Source organism: Kogia breviceps, chromosome 1 (genome assembly GCF_026419965.1).
Source record: "Kogia breviceps isolate mKogBre1 chromosome 1, mKogBre1 haplotype 1, whole genome shotgun sequence".
Lineage (NCBI taxonomy): Eukaryota > Metazoa > Chordata > Mammalia > Artiodactyla > Physeteridae > Kogia > Kogia breviceps.
In genome coordinates, this window is record NC_081310.1 from 134,253,752 (window position 1) to 134,272,186 (window position 18,435).

General features: G+C 38.3%; 1 protein-coding gene across 7 annotated transcripts in view; it reads right to left on the reverse strand.

Moving 5' to 3' along the window:
• Positions 1–18,435, reverse strand: part of MIGA1 (mitoguardin 1) — a 94,007-nt gene that overhangs the window by 5,495 nt on the left and 70,077 nt on the right. For 5 of the 7 annotated variants that reach the window (XM_059075340.2, XM_067044436.1, XM_067044390.1 and 2 more), the window contains exons 9-15: positions 10,863–10,981; positions 10,537–10,609; positions 9,144–9,230; positions 7,199–7,297; positions 4,089–4,223; positions 2,940–2,993; positions 127–243 (exon numbers count right to left, since the gene is read on the reverse strand). In XM_059075340.2, coding sequence (XP_058931323.1) covers positions 127–243; positions 2,940–2,993; positions 4,089–4,223; positions 7,199–7,297; positions 9,144–9,230; positions 10,537–10,609; positions 10,863–10,981 — 684 coding nt within the window. The remainder of the gene's footprint in view (positions 1–126; positions 244–2,939; positions 2,994–4,088; positions 4,224–7,198; positions 7,298–9,143; positions 9,231–10,536; positions 10,610–10,862; positions 10,982–18,435) is intronic. The other 2 variants (XM_067044446.1, XM_067044419.1) reach the window with 1 other exon arrangement.

The following is an 18,435-nucleotide window of genomic DNA, read 5'->3' on the forward strand; positions in this document are numbered from 1 at the left end:
AATGACATGGGTGACTTTTATAATCTTACATTTAAATAACATTCTTTTACAAAACCAAAACCAAAGAGAATAAAACTATCCGTTTTTCAGTTTAGAAAAAAGAAATGATTCAATGACTGAACATACCTTAAAGAAGCAACATAAATCATAGAGAGAATTTCTAGGACCCAAAAAGCCCCAGGCTAGGACAGGGCTGATGTGCTCACAAATGGCATAAAAATGGGCAAAAAATCCATCTGGGATCTGTTACGAAGTAAAGGAGAATCAAGTTATTTTTACCTTCTTGCATTTGCTTGCTATCCATCATATGACCAGCTCTTTTTGAGGACAGACCAAGGGTCAATGATAAGCTAGCCTAATAAGACAGTTAATACATCTAATAAGTAACTGTTAAAGTCACAGAATGCTTTAAGTAGATTTCATATCCTAGCCAACAGTCTCAATTTGCTGAAAACATTATTTCTTAAAGGCATTTAAGCAATCACATAAAAGCAATCACAGTGCTGTAACCAAGCAATAACAAGAATGCTACAATGTTCCTTAGCAGTATAATTTTTAGGATGAATGAGACTACCATGGTTTTAGCTAGTCCAGTAGAATTTAAGGAATTCTACTCAATCACTTAATTAGATTATCTGAAAAAGACTAAAATGAATTTTTAATTGATTAAGCACAAAAATATGCTTACTAGAATTCTAACTTTTAGTTAAGGAACCAGATATTATTGAAGCATTTAATTATGCAATGCACCTTCTTGTGAAATAGTGATACATACAGTTGTGATTTAGGACACTTGTAATAACTTTCTAAATTTCCTTTGTTAAGTAACATCCTGTGAGATTTTGTCATAGAATCTACTGGGGATAAGTGTGCCTTAAGTTCTTGTCTCCTGGAGGAGTTATCTTCTATTTTACAGGCTCCAAGACATCTTTTAAACCTCAAATTAAAAATATATTATAACAGCAGTTACCATTTAATGAGTACCCACTATATACCAGGTAATATGCTAGGTTCTATTTAATTTAATAAAACATTCCTGAAAAATTAGGTCATGTTAATATCATTTTAACATGTAAAAAGTGAGATTTCAGAGGGGTTAAAAAAAACCTATCCTAACTCACATACAGCTAGTTAGTAAAGGCCAAAAAGTTATCATGGATACACAGACTGTAGTCTAAGAGATGTTCTGCATATATTAAAATTCTAAATCCCATACTTATATTAACTATATATATTAACTATAATAGGAATTCAGACAGGTAAGAAGTTAGCATAGGCTTAAGTAGAAGAGTCATGCTTCACCAAGGAATAACGTGAACTGAGACAGTAGGTAAGATTTATTTAAGTAGACAGGATAGAGTACGACATTCCAGGATAGGAAATAGTTCCCCAAGACGTAATATATATAGGTATCTGCGGATACAGGAAGAATATTAGTCCAAGGCATGAGATTTATACTAAGAAGTAAGAAATAAGGTTAGGTATAGTGATAATATTATTATCACTATTATTATGGAAACTACTACTTATTAAACTCTTTTTTATATTTACTCTTAATTTTATGTTTTATCTCATTTCATCTTTACAGCAGCTCTATGAGGTAGGTATTAACTTCATTTTGCAAACAGGAAAACTGAAGGCCAGCTGACAGAAACTTGCTTATGATCATAATAGCTAGTGCGAAAATCGAACCTAAGTCTACAAGTCTGTTCCCCAGCCCTAAACCAGTGGTTCTCAGACGTTAGAGTTTCTAACCATTTGGGGAGCTTGCTTAAAACACACGGTCTTTTGAATCATCTTTTATACAATTTTTAAAGGTTACATTCCATTTACAGTTATTACAAAATATTGGCTATATTCCCCGTGTTGTACAATATAACCCTGTACAACATCTTTGAAACAAGAATTACACAAATATATGGTTTCCAGAATTATTTTTAACAAGCACCTTCTGCAGATGCTGTGAGAACTCTGCTCCAGAAACAATGCACTTGGCAATACTATCTCAAAGGTATAAGGCTCAGACTTAGAAATATGGACATGACAAAATACTGTAGGTCAGTGGGCAAACGATAACAAAATAATAATAACCTACAGGTGCATAATGCACTGTGTCAAGCACTCTTCTAAGACACTACATTTAATCCTCAAAAAACCCCATGAGGGGGCTTCCCTGGTGGCGCAGTGGTTGAGAATCCGCCTGCCGATGCAGGAGACACGGGTTCGTGCCCTGGTCCGGGAAGATCCCACATGCCGCGGAGCAACTAAGCCCGTGAGCCATGGCCGCTGAGCCTGTGCGTCCGGAGCCTGTGCTCCGCAACGGGAGAGGCCACAACAGTGAGAGGCCCGCATAACGAAAAAAAAAAAAAAAAAAAAAAAAAAAAAAAAAAAAACAAAAAACCCCATGAGGTAGAAACTATGCTCTTCTTTAGAGATGAGAAAACGAAGGCATAGAGAGGTCAAGACTTGCCTGAGGTCATAGCTGGTAGGTGGCATCTGAACTCAGGCAGCCTCACCCCAGAGTCCATCCTCCTTTACCACAGGAGCGTATGTGAGAGCAGTGTGTGGTGGGTGAGAAAGCCTGGAGGGTGTGGAGCCTGAGAGCAGGATATGACTTTGAGATGTTTTTTGGTAGGCGCTCTCAGTTGAATAAAGCAGCTAATCAATCATCATTTCTCAACTGGATTACATGAAGTGGAATCCACTATGCTAAACAATTTTTTTAATCTTAAAATATCATTAAGTGAAAAAAAAAAATCTATTAGCGCTGTTTGCAACTTTAAAAACAGAGAAGCCAACCCAGTGCCAACAGATCACTCATCTAGCTTGAGGGACAGTGCTTATGAGCTGCCATCCCCCGCTGAGAACTGACTCACAAGTTTCTTTGACAGGAGCTTCAAATTACTTTACAAAGAAGTCCAAGACATAATGAATTTTACCTTCATCTGTTGCCTTTTCTGTTTCAACACTGACCAACAACTTGAAGCCACAGCCTAAACATATACAGAGGAGAAAAAGCAAGATTTAAATTTATAACTATATAAACTTTCCATTTAGAATAGAGTGATTTTTATTAGAAATTCAAAGTTTAAAGATCTAAAATGTTTAAAACATTAACTGAAAAGAAATAGTCCATGTTCTTTCTATTGTTTGTAAATATCAGTGAAAAGATGTTTATAAATTTTAAAATTAAATACAAAGCCACTAAAAGAAAAAGGGTGGACTCTGGTGACAAGGAATTTGGTAATTATAGTTCAAGTAATATTTTTTTCTTCAAGAATAGTAGTGCTGGAAATAGCTGTGAGTGGAGCCAACAGTCTTATTCAAATAAAGAACTAGGAAACATAACCATAATGACAGGGACAAAACCACCCAAGTGGATCCTGAAGGAATCTGACCCTACTCTGGCATGACCCCACTTTGATCAACGTCACTGTCCCAAATCAGTTACAGAAATGGAGACATGTATCTTTTATGGTTAAAACATACTTTGAAGGAAAAGTATTATCATATATATTTTTTTTTTCCTCCAAAAATATACATATCGTCTTTTCACTGAAATTGCTATATTTGTTTAGTCATAGAGCCATTTCAGTTACAGATAATTTTTTGTTAGGCCTGAACTAGTTTGAAACCCAAGTGTTTTTTGAGATCTGAAGAAATACTGGGTCCTCCAGGTCAAGGCAGGGACTGACAGAAGAGCCAAAAGGAAAATTTCATCTTCAGATGTTATATATCATACACATCTGATCCCAATATCAAAGGATGAGCTCAGTTTCCATAACAGTCGGTCTACAGGCAGACACACATATATAAATCTTATTCATCTTCCTAGTTTTTTTAAAAAATTTATTCATTTATTTATTTGGCTGCACTAGGTCTTAGTTGCAGCACGTGGGATCTTTTAGTTGTGGCATGTGAACTCTTAGTAGCAGCATGCAGGATCTAGTTCCCTGACCAGGGACCGAACCTGGGCCCCCTGCATTGGGAGTGCGTTGTCTTAGAACCACCAGGGAAGTCCCCATCTTCCCAATTCTGACTAATATTCATCAAATTTAAATGCTTGAGAAAGGTAAACCACCACTTACAGTTTCTTTGAAGGAGGAGTTTAGCCAGCGATTATTTACTACATTCTGTATGGATGTGGGTGGGTTTTCTAAATCTTCAAAGGAATCCATTAATATAAAATCCAAAACAACATCATAAAAATTTAGATTTTTCACCTGCATTAAATTATAAGTTAAAACAGAAATTATTACTACATAGAGCTGAAATGAAGTCTGAGCCAGGGCTTCATATTGATACATTACAACAGCAGTACATTTTTAGTTGAATCAGATTATATCTCTGACAAAAACAGAGGAAGAAGAGAGACAACTATGAGAACAACTCACCACCAGAAATTATAATTCACATGACAGCTGCTCCCTCCTAGATCCTATCAAGTGAAATTAATCTCTCCCTCCACTCTATTATAGGAGTCCTTTGTTCATGCTTTTATTGGGTTGGCCAGAAAGTTTGTTTGGGTTTTTCCATAAGATGTTAAGGAAAAACCTGAACGAACTTTTTGGCCCACCGAATATTATGGTATCACAATGCTCATTCTGTTCTGTCATTTAGTTACAGGTATATCTGCCTGTCTTCCCCACCACATCATGAACCTCTCGCTCTTTCATTCATTCATGCAAATTGCATTGTACTACAGGCTGTACCAGGTGCTGAGACTTCTACAGTAAGCAAACTATATGCTTAGAGGTTAGTGGGGAAAAGACAGCAATAAATAATTCCACAAATACACAATTAAAACTGTGATAAGCACAGTAAAGGAAAAAGTACACGGTACTATGAAAGCTTATGATGGAGCTTCTAATCTAGACTGGATGTCAGTGAGGGCTTTTTTCAAGGAGTGAGGCAAGCCAAGTACATGAAATACCTTGTCAAAGCCTTGAAGGTAAGAAAGAACACAGTGATGTTGAGCCAAGGAGTATCACTGAAAGGGTGCCACAGCTCTCTACAGCACGGGGGCGAGTGCCTAGAGACAGGAGGAAGGGCCAGCTCCTGCACAGTTTATGGCCCATATTAATGACTTTGGATTTTATCCTCACAGTATTTTGGGGGGTAGTGGTGGAGGGGAGATGAATGATCAGATATTCTTTTTTAATCTTCAGTACCTCGTGAATCTATTTCATTTTTTTTCCAGTTTCAGTGAGACATAATTGACATACAGCACTGTAAAAGTTTAAGGTGTACAGTATAATGATTTGACTCACATACATCATGAAATGATTACCACAGTAAGTTTAGTGAACACCATCATCTCATATAGATACAACACTAAAGAATTAGAAAAAAAAATTGTTTTCCTTGTGATGAGAACTCAGGATTTACTCTCTTAACAACTTTCATATTTATACAGCAGTGTTCATTATCTTTAATGTGTTGTACATTACATCCATAGTACTTATTTATCATATAAGTGGAAGTTTGTGCTTTTTGACCACCTTCATCCAATTCCCCTTCCCTTGACCCCCTGCCTCTGGTAGCCACAAATCTGATCTCCTTTTCTATGATTATGTTTGGTTGTTTGTTTTTGAAGTATAATTGACCTACACTATGTTAGTTCCTGGTATACAACACAGTGATTCAATGTTTCCATACATTTCAAAATCATCAACATAAGTCTAGATATTACATAGTTATTGACTATATTCCCCACACAGTACATTTCACACCTGTGGCCCACTTATTTTATACCTGAAAGTTTGTACCTCTTAAATCTCCCTCACCTATTTCTTCTCCTCCCTCCATCCCCCTCCCATCTGGCAATTACCTGTCTGTATCTATGACTCTATTTCTGTTTAGTTAAGTTTGTTCATTTGTTTTGTTTTTTAGATTCCACATGTGAGTGAAATCATACAGTATTTGTCTTTCTCTGCCTGACTTATTTCACTCAGCATAATACCCTCTAGGTCCATCCATGTTGTCACAAATGAGAAGATTTCATTCTTTTTATGGCTGAGTAATATTCAGATTTGTATTGTTCAAGACCGTTTTGGCAGAAATGTGGAGAGCAGAATAGAGAGGAGGAAGAGTGAATGCAAAGAGGGGAGGAGCAGGCAAGAAATTAGGGAATGCAAAAACCCTGAGGCAGTCCAGGGAAAAACAACAGGTACTCAGACTACCATGGGGCCGGCAGGAACAGAGAAAAGTTGAAGAAACTGAAAGATATATAGGTGTTAAATTGACAAAATTTAGAGATGAATATGATAAAGTAGGCGAGGACCAGTGACGTGTAAAGGAAAAGTCCCAGGTTTGGGGCCTGAGCAACTGAACGGATGCCAATTCCTTCACTGAGTGAGGGAACACCAGAGAAGGAAAGATTGCGCCTCCGTGCTTCTGCACCTACTGTTTTCTCTGCCTAGAAAGCCTTTCAGCCCCTTGCAAACTCATTCTTTTAGCTTCCATAACAACAAAATATTCCAGGCTCATCATGTGCTTTCTCTATCCCAGTGCAGAAATCAGCCATTTTTCCAAGAAGTCCTAGTTCCTTTTAGTGGAGAGTGGTACTTAGAAGTTAAAATCTGTGTACTAGAAATAATTTCTTTTGATGTGTTTCTGCTCCCAGACCCTCTCAGTGAATAGAGCTAGGAAGTTTATGTGTGTTTATGTATATGCAAACCTGTCTATTTATTTCCCTATCTATCTATCTATCTATCTATCTATCTATATTGTAAACTATGATTTCACACTGACAGCTCCAATTCCAATCCTAGCTTTTTTTATACCTTCCTTCTCTGACAGTGAGCTATCTGGCTCTGATCATTCTTAATATATTTAATTGTTTGTTTGATCCTGTGTATGCAGCCAATTCCCTGGCCTCACTGAGCTGCCACTGTCCTACCTGAAACCATCCTTGCACAGGCTACCATTACTACCCTGCTGGGGCCTGCTCATTGACTTCTGGATGGAAGAGAGGGAGAGAAGGAATGAAGGGCTTCCTAAAAACATAGTATTTTCACCTGCTGCCTCAATGTATAAAGACTGTGGTTGCTCTTGTTTCTGACTCTGTCATAGCCACTGTCACACAATTGGTTTTACTGTCATTTAACAAGGACAAAGAAACCAGTGGCTTCAAATTATGTAAATATTATGAGTAAATAACTAAGGGGGACAAATATTATAAAAAATTTCAACTTACTCCTCTAGCAGCAAGTTCCATTTCAGTACTATCCCAGTGATCGGTCTGCTCTAAAAAATAGATCATTTCATCAAAAACATCTTCAAACTTCTTCGGATTCTGTAGAAGGAAACACACTTTAATCCTAAGCCCGACTTTATAACAAGGCTCAAGCCTACAAAGTAAATAAGTTACTCTTCAAGTAAGTTTGTTAGATCTTCATTCTATTAGGTAACTGAATTAAAACGCATTTTCAAGGGATGTCATATGCATTTGATTTAATATTTTGTTGAGTCCAACATTTTGCAGAAGCCAAGACTAAGAATGTAAGTAAAATGTCACAAGCAAACTGCTTACTACTCAAATATGTGTGCTTATTTAGGTCAGTCCTTAAGATGAAAACTCGGTTACAGCAGATACTACGCGATGCTTTCGATGTAGTTCTATTCCTTTTGGAGGAACTCTAGGTTCAAATCAGTGGGTTTATCTGCCTTGGGAAGGCCAAGAAAGCAACATAAGATTTACACTGGGTTTATTGTCTTTCTAGTGGTAGCAATTTGATAGGCAGAACAAGCTATTGTGCTGTTTTAATTTTAATTTCTTTGACTATAATGCTATGGAACTTTTTCATATAATCATTAAACATTCTGTTTCTTGTTAAAAAAAGATTTACATTGGGAATTGCAAGTAGTTAATATCACCCTAAATTTATGTTGTATTTTTAAAAAATTTGCTTTCCGGGCTTCCCTGGTGGCGCAGTGGTTGAGAGTCCGCCTGCCGATACAGGGGACACAGGTTTGTGCCCCGGTCCGGGAAGATCCCACATGCCGCGGAGCGTGAGCCATGGCTGCTGAGCCTGTGCATCCGGAGCCTGTGCTCAGCAATGGGAGAGGCCACAACAGTGAGAGGCCCGCGTACCGCAAAAAAAAAAAAAAAAAAAAAAAAAATTTGCTTTCCCATTTATCATTTATTTAATCATCATAAGAACTCTGAAATAGGGTACCATAAATAAAATTCTATTCTACAAATGAGGGAACTGAGGTTCAAAGGGACTGGGTTTGAAAACCAGGTGTTCAAAGGGCTCAGAGAAAGTCTGGTTTTTGTTTTTTCCCTCATCATCTGGACACAACCTGCATAAAAAGTGGTTCCTCATAGTCTTCATAAAGTTCTTGCCATTGCTTCTGCCTCTGTTGGTCCCATGAAGATGAGTAAGAGGCAGCTCAATTTGTATTTACAGATTTCTGAGATCTATACTACTTCCTGGAACCTTCTTAGTGAACAGGATTGAGGGACGTAAGAGAAGAGGTATTAGAAATAACAATAGTGGTGGCTGTAGTAGCAGATCGAATGATAATTCTTACCATGACATTCACAAGTTTTATGGCAAATTGAGAATAATTTATCAACTTGATCAAAACAGTGTGAACTTTATACAAAGAAAATAAAGGAACCCAAGCAGAAATCAATGCTCTCTGGGTTATTTATTTATTTATTTTTTGGCCATGCCACGCGGCATGAGGGATCTTAGTTCCCCAACCAGGAATCAAACCCATGCCCCCTGCAGTGGAAGTGTGGATTCTTCACCACCGGACTGCCAGGGAAGTCCCTGGGCTATTTATTTTCAATATGTGAATAGTTGTAACTATCTACAAAAATATTTTCTTCTATTAAAAATTTAATGCATCTTAATTTTCAGCTCAACTGAAATAACAACAATAAAAAACCTGCCAACAGGGCTTCCCTGGTGGCGCAGTGTTTGAGAGTCCACCTGCCGATGCAGGGGACATGGGTTCGTGCCCCAGTCCGGGAAGATCCCACATGCTGCGGAGCGCCTAGGCCCATGAGCCATGGCCGCTGAGCCTGCACGTCTGGAGCCTGTGATCCGCCACAGGAGAGGTCACAACAGTGAGAGGCCCACATACCGCAAAAAAAAAAGAAACAAAACCTGCCAACAAAACAAGTTTACCTTTCGTGCTTTTACAATTAACGCTGATAAAATTTTCCTCCCACTTTCAGCAAGGAATATCCTGTTGGCTGTTTCTGAAAGAATTACCTGAAAAATATTCATCCCCAAACAAAGAAAAAAGAGACCTATAATTAATTTGAATGGACATTTGACTTTACAGCATATCTATGCATAAATAACCCAAATATAGTCAATACATGGTATGTGACTCTATTTCAGCAGGCAGATCACAAAAAAGGTCCCAAGTTACTAAAATATAAATAGCTCTTGAAGGCTTCCGTGGTGGCACAGTGGTTAAGAATCTGCCTGCCAATGCAGGGGAAACGGGTTTGAGCCCTGGTCCGGGAAGATCCCACATGCCGCAGAGCAACTAGGCCCAAGCGCCACAGCTTATTGAGCCTGCGCTCTAGAGCCCGCGAGCCACAGCTACAGAAGCCCACGCACCTAGAGCCCATACTCCGCAACAAGAGAAGCCACTGCAGTGAGAAGCCTGTGCACCGCAAAGAAGAGAAGCCCCTACTTGCCAAAATTAGAGAAAGCCCGCACGCAGCAACGAAGACCCAACGCAGCCAAAAATAAATAAATAAATAAATAAAATTGTTTTAAAAAAGAAAAATACTTAAAAAAATAGCTCTTGGGCTTCCCTGGTGGCGCAGTGGTTGAGAATCCGCCTGCCGATGCAGGAGACACGGGTTCGTGCCCTGGTCCGGGAAGATCCCACATGCCGCGGAGCGGCTGGGCCCGTGAGCCATGGCCGCTGAGCCTGTGCGTCCGGAGCCTGTGCTCCGCAACGGGAGAGGCCACAACAGTGAGAGGCCCGCATACCGCAAAAAAAAAAAAAAAAAAAAAAAAAAAAAAAAAAAAAAAAAAAAAAAATAGCTCTTGAACATATAATAAAAATGATTAAAGGGAGATAAATATGAATTTAAATTCTGTTCAATTTCATATTAGAAAATCCAAAATAAATATTATACAACTCCAAAACATAGAAAAATAAAGATAATTTTGTTGTTAAATGACCTTATTTCATTTTAGGAAATCGATGATTTCACATCTGATTCAAATAAAAACATTCTAAAACACATATTAATTGATAATAAGAAAAAGGATCTATAGTTTAAGCAGCAATTTATACACATACATCTTTAGCATCCAAATATTCTGTTTTGACACAATGTGGTAGACCCAGGAAGTTATAGCAGAGGATGACAAATGAAGACAAATGAAGGGAAACAGCAGGCAGGAAAAATAAACTTAGCAAACTTTTTATTTGCCAATAGGAATAAGGATAATAAAGAGCAAAGGGCTGTCCTGTTTATATGCAGCTGGACTCTATGGCATTAGGGTGGGGATGAGTGGCTGGGTGAAGTCACTTACTGTTGGAAAAAAATACCTGAAAAGCCTGTCGAATACAGTGAAGTTTGGCAAGAAAATCACTGTCTCCTAGGCACTCCAACATTTCAGTTCTAAGTAATAAACAGGGGAGACAACTGTTAAAGTGCATTTAAGATCAAGCCTACTACAAATTTGGACTCAAACAAGGCTTAACCTCGGGACCTTAATAAAAAAGCACGTCTTTTCAGTACTGACAAAACATGTAAAAATAATTTTTTTGAGCCTAAAAACATATTTTCCCCTATTCTAATAAATATTTTTAACAAATATCGGACAAACATAGCAATAGCATCTTAATATTTTTTATAAACATAAGCATGATACCTAAGCACTCTTGAGTAAATTTTTCCTTCTTCAACTAAATGCATGGCCTCTTCATAAAAAGGGCAGTGGCAAAGAGACTCCAGACTGTAGATATGCTGTACTTCTTTGTGTTCTGCAAGCTAAGAATACAGTAGGTTAAAACAGACTACACTGATATGAGAAGAAAAACTATAAAAAATAGAAAATACGATCTTGCTAATATTAAAATATACTCAATTTTATTAAAATGTGAAAATAATTCAGTAAGATTTTACAACTAGTAAGACCTGAATTCATTTTATTTCAAAATTCAGTTGTAAAGAGTAAAACTTTATAACAAGCTTAATTTTGAATCCAACTATAGTTCACCAAGAAAAAACTGACGCACTGAAAAAAAAGAAGAGAATTTTATCATCCAAAGAATGCTTAAAAGTATTATAACTCATGATTGTAAATGAAGTAAAGTTTTCTACAAAAACACTGTAATAATCTCAATTTGGCTAATTCTAGGGAATTTTTTTAATATGTATCTTCGACTAACCTTTGTATAAATGAAGAATAGTCATGTACCTATGAAATAAAAACTCTACAAATGAAATTCCAGCCTTCTGATAGTTCATTAAAAAACAACAAATTTGTTGTACAGCAGAAACTAACACAACATTGTAAAGCAATTATACTCCAATAAAGATGCAGAAAAAAAAGAAAACGATGACAGAAAAGAAAAAACACTGCAAACACTACAGAGTTGCCAGCTAAGCAGGAAAACTCTGGAGTGATTTTATTTTTCAATACCAGGTGATCCATTTAAATGGGACGCTGTAGAGGTTTTTTGTTTGTTTTTCATAACAGCTTTACTGAGAGATAATTCACATGCCATAAAATTCACCCATTTAAGTGTACAATTTAGTGGCTTTTTAGTATATTCACTGGGTTGTACAGTCAGCACCACTTTCTAATTTCAGAATACTTTTACTGTGCCAACAAGAAACCCTCTGCCCATCAACAGTCGCTCCCGATGCCCCTTGCTCTCTAGGCCTTGGAAACCAATAATCTTTCAGTGTCTATGGAATTTCCCACTCTGGAAACTTCACATAAATTGAATCAAGTAATATGCGGCATTTTGTGTTTGGCTTTTTTCACATAGCATAATGTTTCCAAGGTCCATCTATAACATAGCATATATCAGTACTTCCTTCTCTTTTATGGCTGAATTGTAGGGATAGACCACATTTTGTTTATCCTTTCCTCAACGGATAGACTTGTGGGTTGTTCCCACTTTTTGATAATCATGAATAAGAAAGACTGCTTTAAACATTTATGTACAAGTCTGTTATGTTTTCAATTCCCTTGAGTATATACCTAAAAACGGAAGTGTCAGATGGTAACTCTATGTTTAACTTTTTGAGGAAACTGTTTTGCAAAGTGGCTGCACCATTTTCCATTCCCACTAGCAATGTATGATGATTTAAATCTCTTCACACCTCTGCCAACAATTATTATTGTCCATCTTTTTTTATTATAGCCACCCTAGTGGGCGTGAAGTAGTTTAAATTTCTCTAATGACTTACGATGTGGAACATCTTTTATCTCCTTATTGGCCCTTGTATATCTTCTTTGGAAAAATGTCTGTTCAAATCCTTGGCCCATTTTTAAATTGGGTTATTTGTCCATTTATTGTTCGGTTGTAACAGTTCTTTATATATTCTGGATATAAGACCTTTATCAGATACATGATTTTCAAATATTTTCTCCCATTCTACTTACTGTCTTTTCACTTTCTTGGTGTCCTTTAAAACACAAAAGTTTCTACTTTTGATAAATGCCAATTAATTGTTTTTTTTCTTTTGTCCGCCTTAACTTTTTCTTTTGTGCAGAGCATCAGGGTTGGCCAGAGGTGAGAGGTTAGGGACTTCTAAGGTCTTTCCTGGACACATGCATAGCCCTGCACATACTTATGGCCTTCTAGATTCTCAGAAATACAATGGAGCTTTTCAAAGCTCCCTATAAACATCTCATTGCCCAATTTTTCCTTTTAAAAATTGCCCCATTTTTCCTTTTAAAAATTGAGCAATGAAGCAGCCCCAGTGTTAAACAATTACCACTGATATTTTTCAACAAAGGCTCTAGGGATAGAAATTTTGCACAGAGCAAGCTCTAAGTCAGGTCACATAAAGACAAGTCCTGAGAATGGAGCTTTGCAAGGAACTGCCGTACAAGCCAAATAGTGACGATTCTCTAGTGATGGGACTTTTGGGAAGCTCCAAAGCCATTAAGTTTCTTCCAGTGGCTGCTGAGCCCCTGATTTTCACAGTTACCATAGTTAGTTATGAAGCTGTTGGTTTTCAAGACTACTGTGGAGAGAGGGCTAGAAATAGAACAAGTTACAAATTTACAAAGTTTACTGTTCTCATGGAGGTTCAGCTATTTTCCTTGAATACATCCTCCTTGAATTTTTACAAATGTTTAATTTTCAGAGTTGTGAAAATTTTGATTTTTGACAATTTTTGTCAGTGTTTTCATTGCTTTTGTGGAGGAGATCTTTGGAAGTTTTTACTCTACTATTCCAGAAGTGTTTCTCCATGCTGTAGTTCTGGCACTTCATATGCACCCATGCTGGGCTAAATGCTTTAACTTGATTATCTCATTTGTTTACAACCACTCATAAAGTAGGTACTATTACTATCCACCTTTTATAGGTAAAGAAACAGAGATCTAGATTAGCAGGAACTTGCCCCAAGGCCCACTACTAAATGGTAGAACTTAAAACCAGGCATTCATTCCAGAGCTTATATGTACTTTTAAATATCAAACTATATGCACTCTCCTATCAGCCTTATCCAAAAATCCAAAGGAGAATAAGTTTACACATCAGCATTATTTAGGACAGTATATATATGTCTATTAGTCCAGAGGCAAAAAAAAAAAAAAAAAAAAAAAAGTAAACAAAATGACAATACCTGCCATTATATACTGTCTGCTTTAAGTAATATTTCCCACATGTTTTAAGGAAGATATATTATGCTAAAGGCAAAGTGTATTTGAGGTTAAAAAAAAAAGCTAACAGTTTAAAAAATTAGAGTGGAAATTCTTTAGATATTAAATAATTTAAAGTTTTGTACCACTGTCAAAACAAATAGGATCTATGTACACCTACCAGCAGAGAAAAATTCTAAGGAGGAAACTGGGGCTCCAATTAAACTCTCTACATAAAATAATTTATACTAATAAGAAGTGAACAAATCCAACAATGAGGGATTCCAGGATCAAGTCTTGATTTTTTAGTCTATCTTGTTTATTTGTTGGTTTGGCTGAGGTGATCGTTTAAGTCTCTTAAAATAAGCCTGCAGCTGTGAAAATACATCATACTGAAGATTTGACACTGGTTAACATTATCATCAATTCTTCATAAGAGACAATGAGAACTCAGAAACATTAATTTAAATAATGTCTTAAGGACTTCCCTGGTGGCGCAGCGGATAAGAATCCTCCTGCCAATGCAGGGGACACGGGTTCGAGCCCTGGTCCAGGAAGATCCCACATGCCTCGGAGCAACTAAGTCCGTGCGCCACAACTAATGAGCCTGCGCTCTGGAGCCCACGAGCCACAACTACTGAGCCCACGAGCTGCAACTACTGAAGCCTGCACGCCTAGAGCCCATGCTCCACAACAAGAGAAGCCACCACAACGAGAAGCCTGCACACCACGACGAAAAGTAGCCCCGCTCGCCACAACTAAAGAAAGCCCGCGCACAGCATCAAGACCCAATGCAGCCTAAAAAGTAAAAATAAAATTAAATCTTAAAAAAAAAAAAAGTCTTAAATTTTTTAAAGCAAAAAGCAAATCACTAAGATGATGGCTTAAATTCTCATTTTAGCATGTATCTTATAGGAAGAATTTTTTTTTTTTTTTTTTTGTGGTACGCAGACCACTCACTGCTGTGGCCTCTCCCGTTGCGGGGCACAGGCTCCAGACACGCAGGCTCAGCGGCCATGGCTCACGGGCCTAGCCGCTCCGCGGCATGTGGGATCCTCCCGGACCAGGGCACGAACACGTATCCCCTGCAGCAGCAGGCGGACTCTCAACCACTGCGCCACCAGGGAAGCCCGTTAGAATTTTTTTGACAAAATTCCCAAAAACTTTTTTAAAGGTTTCAGAAAAAGATTAACATTTTACTAGAGCTGTTACTTCAGAAGCAGTCAGAAACACAGTTTAATCCCTGCATAACATGCAATTTACCATGAAAAGGAGTTCTTTTTCTTTGCTGGCTGAAACTTGAAATGTCCTTTATTTCTAAATTATTTAACATCCCAAATTACTTCCCCCTTGCCCTCCATGAGATGCAAGAGGGACTAGGTCTTATCTTCTTTGACAAGCAATGACTTTGCTGAATGTGAAGTAGTATTTTTAAAAGCCTTAATATTTTTAAAAGCCTCTGAACAACCATAAAAGAAATGTCCAAAGTTCCAAAACTATTATAAGCTGGGGCATAACATAGGCTAAGTTCAATTTTAATATGGACTATTTTTTACATTTACATTTTCCTTTCAAAATAATCACATAAAATTACAAATAGGACTTACAGTTAAAGAAAGCGGGCTGATTGTATCTCCTATGTCACTAATAGAAAAGAAATAAAAAGGAAATAAACCCACAATAACTACGTTCTAAAATGGCCCTCATAATGATTCTTTCTTCCTGGTACTTCATACCTCATCCCATGTTGAAGAGGGCTGACCTGTGTAACCAATAACATATAGAAATAATGGAGTGTGATTTCCGAGGCTAGATCATAACAGTCACTGCTTCTGTCTCACTCTCTCTTGGGGAAGTCAGGTGCCACGTTGTGAACAGGCTCCAGCAGTCTTATTGAAAAGTCCATAAAACCGTAAAAACTTAGGTTTTCTATCAACAGGGAGCACCAACATTCCATTCATGTAAGTGATATTGGGGCAGATTCTCCAGCTCCAATTAACCTTCAGATGACTGTAGCCCCAGCCAACATACTTGACTACAACTTCACAAAAGACCTCAAGCCAGAACCATTTCCAAATTCTTGACCCTCAGAACAATGAGATAACAAATATTTACTATTGTTCTTATTACTGTATGGGAAATAAGTGGGGGAGTGGGCAGGCGTCCAGTCTCAGAATTTCTGGAATCACTTCTTTGTGCTGGCAACCTTGGTGACCTTGAGCATGCTGAACTCGCTGTCTTGATCAGGGGCCAGGCTCCCCCACTTGGTGACAATGTCACCAATCTGGATGCCCCTGAAGCAGGGGGACAGGTCCATGGACATATTCTTATGTATTTTTTGATGTAGTGGAGGTAGTCTCAGCAGATAACAATAGTCCTCTGCATCTTCATCTTGGTCACCACACCAGATAGGATCTGCCCTCAGATGGAGACATTACTAGTAAAGGGACATTTCTTGTCAATGTAGGTGCCCTCAATGGCCTTCCGGGTGACTTGAAGCCCAGGCCAATGTTCTTTTATTGTGGGAGCTTCTCCTCGACAGTTTCTCCAAGCAGGACCCTCTTTTTATTTTGAAAGATGGTATCTGCTGCCTTTGGTAGGAATGCTCAGTCCAGGAGTCACTCCTTATCTAATATATGCGGCTTCACAATTAAATAGCAAAACGATGGGCTCCTTGGATTAGCGCTAGAATTTAGTTCTCACAGGACTAACCCTAAGGCCCAAGAGCTCCAGAAAACCACCCCATAAGACTTGGATTTTAAGAACGTGACTCCTAAAATGCTTGTGCCTCTATTAAACTCCAAGTGTGGAACCCCCAGGACTTAGAAGGCTCTAATCTAGATTAACACAAACACACATGCCCTCTACTTGATTTAATCCCTAGGAAATTGAGGACTCTGGCAATTAACTCTCAAACTGGGGCATGTGGTCCCACCCTTTAGCACACATTTCTGAGACCCAGGACAGGACCTACAGCCTTGGTACCAGCCCCCAGCCCACACCTGAATTCTATTGGTTTTAGGACAATAAGTTGTGGGTAATTTATTGCATAGCAACAGATAACTAATATAACAGTGGAAATAATACTAAGAGCAAAAGGAAGACACACAGATTTCCAAACACTGGAAAGCAAATGGAAGTGTGTGGACAAATGAAAGAGATGAGGAAGCCATAGTCCAGAATAAGTTCAAGAAGGGATACAGTCAAAGAGGAGACATTTGCTAAGCAGAGCCTCAAAGAGAACCAGGCTCACAGTGAGCAGGTATGAGGGCAGGACTGAAGAAGAAGGATTGAAAATTGTAGTTTAAATGAAAATCTGTCCAAACAACTGTAGTTGTCCTATATCTTATTCTACTCTCTGCCCCAGAAAAAAAGAATTTGCAACCAGAGAACATTTCTCTTTAAAAATTACTTGAACAGGGGCTTCCCTGGGGGCGCAGTAGTTAAGAACCTGCCTGCCAACGCAGGGGACATGGGTTCAAGCTCTGGTCTGGGAAGATCCCACATGCTGCGGAGCAACTAAGCCCACACGCCACAACTACTAAGCCTGTGCTCTAGAGCCTGCGAACTACAATTACTGAGTCCAAGTGCCACAACTACTGAAGCCCACACGCCTAGAGCCTGTGCTCTGCAACAAGAGAAGCCACAGCAATGAGAAGCCTGCGCACCGCAACAAAGAGTAGCCCCCGCTTGCCGCAACTAGAGAAAGCCCTCGCGTAGCAACGGAGACCCAACGCAGCCAAAAGTAAAAAAAATAAAATAAATAAACTTATTAAAAAAAAATAAGGTGGTCCAGTGCTTAGGACTCCATGCTTTCACTGCCAAGGGCCTGGGTTCAATCTCTGGTCAGGGAACTAAGATCTCAAAAGCTGTGCGGCACAGCCAAAAAACAAACAAAAATTACTTGAACTACCTGGGGAAAGTAAGTCTGCTAGGGTGAGTGATGGGTCCCTCAGAGTAAGGTCCTCTTCATTCTGCATCCAGGTATGCCCTGACTATTAGGCTCTTTACAGACCATTCATCCTAAAGAAAAGCCTGCCAATCAGCAACCTCAAAGAAGTCAACTGAGCCCAGTTATCCTTCCTGTTTGTTCACCTATTCAAGGAAGAAACAAACAGAAAACAATGCTCTAAACCTCCACAATCTACCTAAGGAAATCAGTCCAGTCACCAGCTAAGCTTTCAAATTTAAAAGGAAAACCATTGGCACAAGAATGAAAGCCCAAGATAAGAGACAAATTGACCCCAGAGGAAGTAAGATAATTCTGGATTGCTATAAACAAGTACCGTCAAGTCAGAGAGGTACAGCAAAAGCTTTCCAAGCTTCCTTTTAGACTATGAGTATAGGTATCTGAATTATAAGAAATAAATTTTTTCTCTTTAAAGAGCACCCTAAAATTAGATATTAAACATGCACACAGTGCAGAGTGGTGTGTGCTAAGAAATTCTAAGAAAAACTAAGTTTACAGTTAAAAAACGCTCTCTCTGTAATATTAGTTTCTCCCTATCAAATCTCAATCTCTTTAACAGATAGGAGAGTTAGGAGAGTACTCAATGCAGTGTACCCTAACATTAAAAAGACTTTTCAGAACTTGAAAATTAAGCTAAGTGAAAGAACA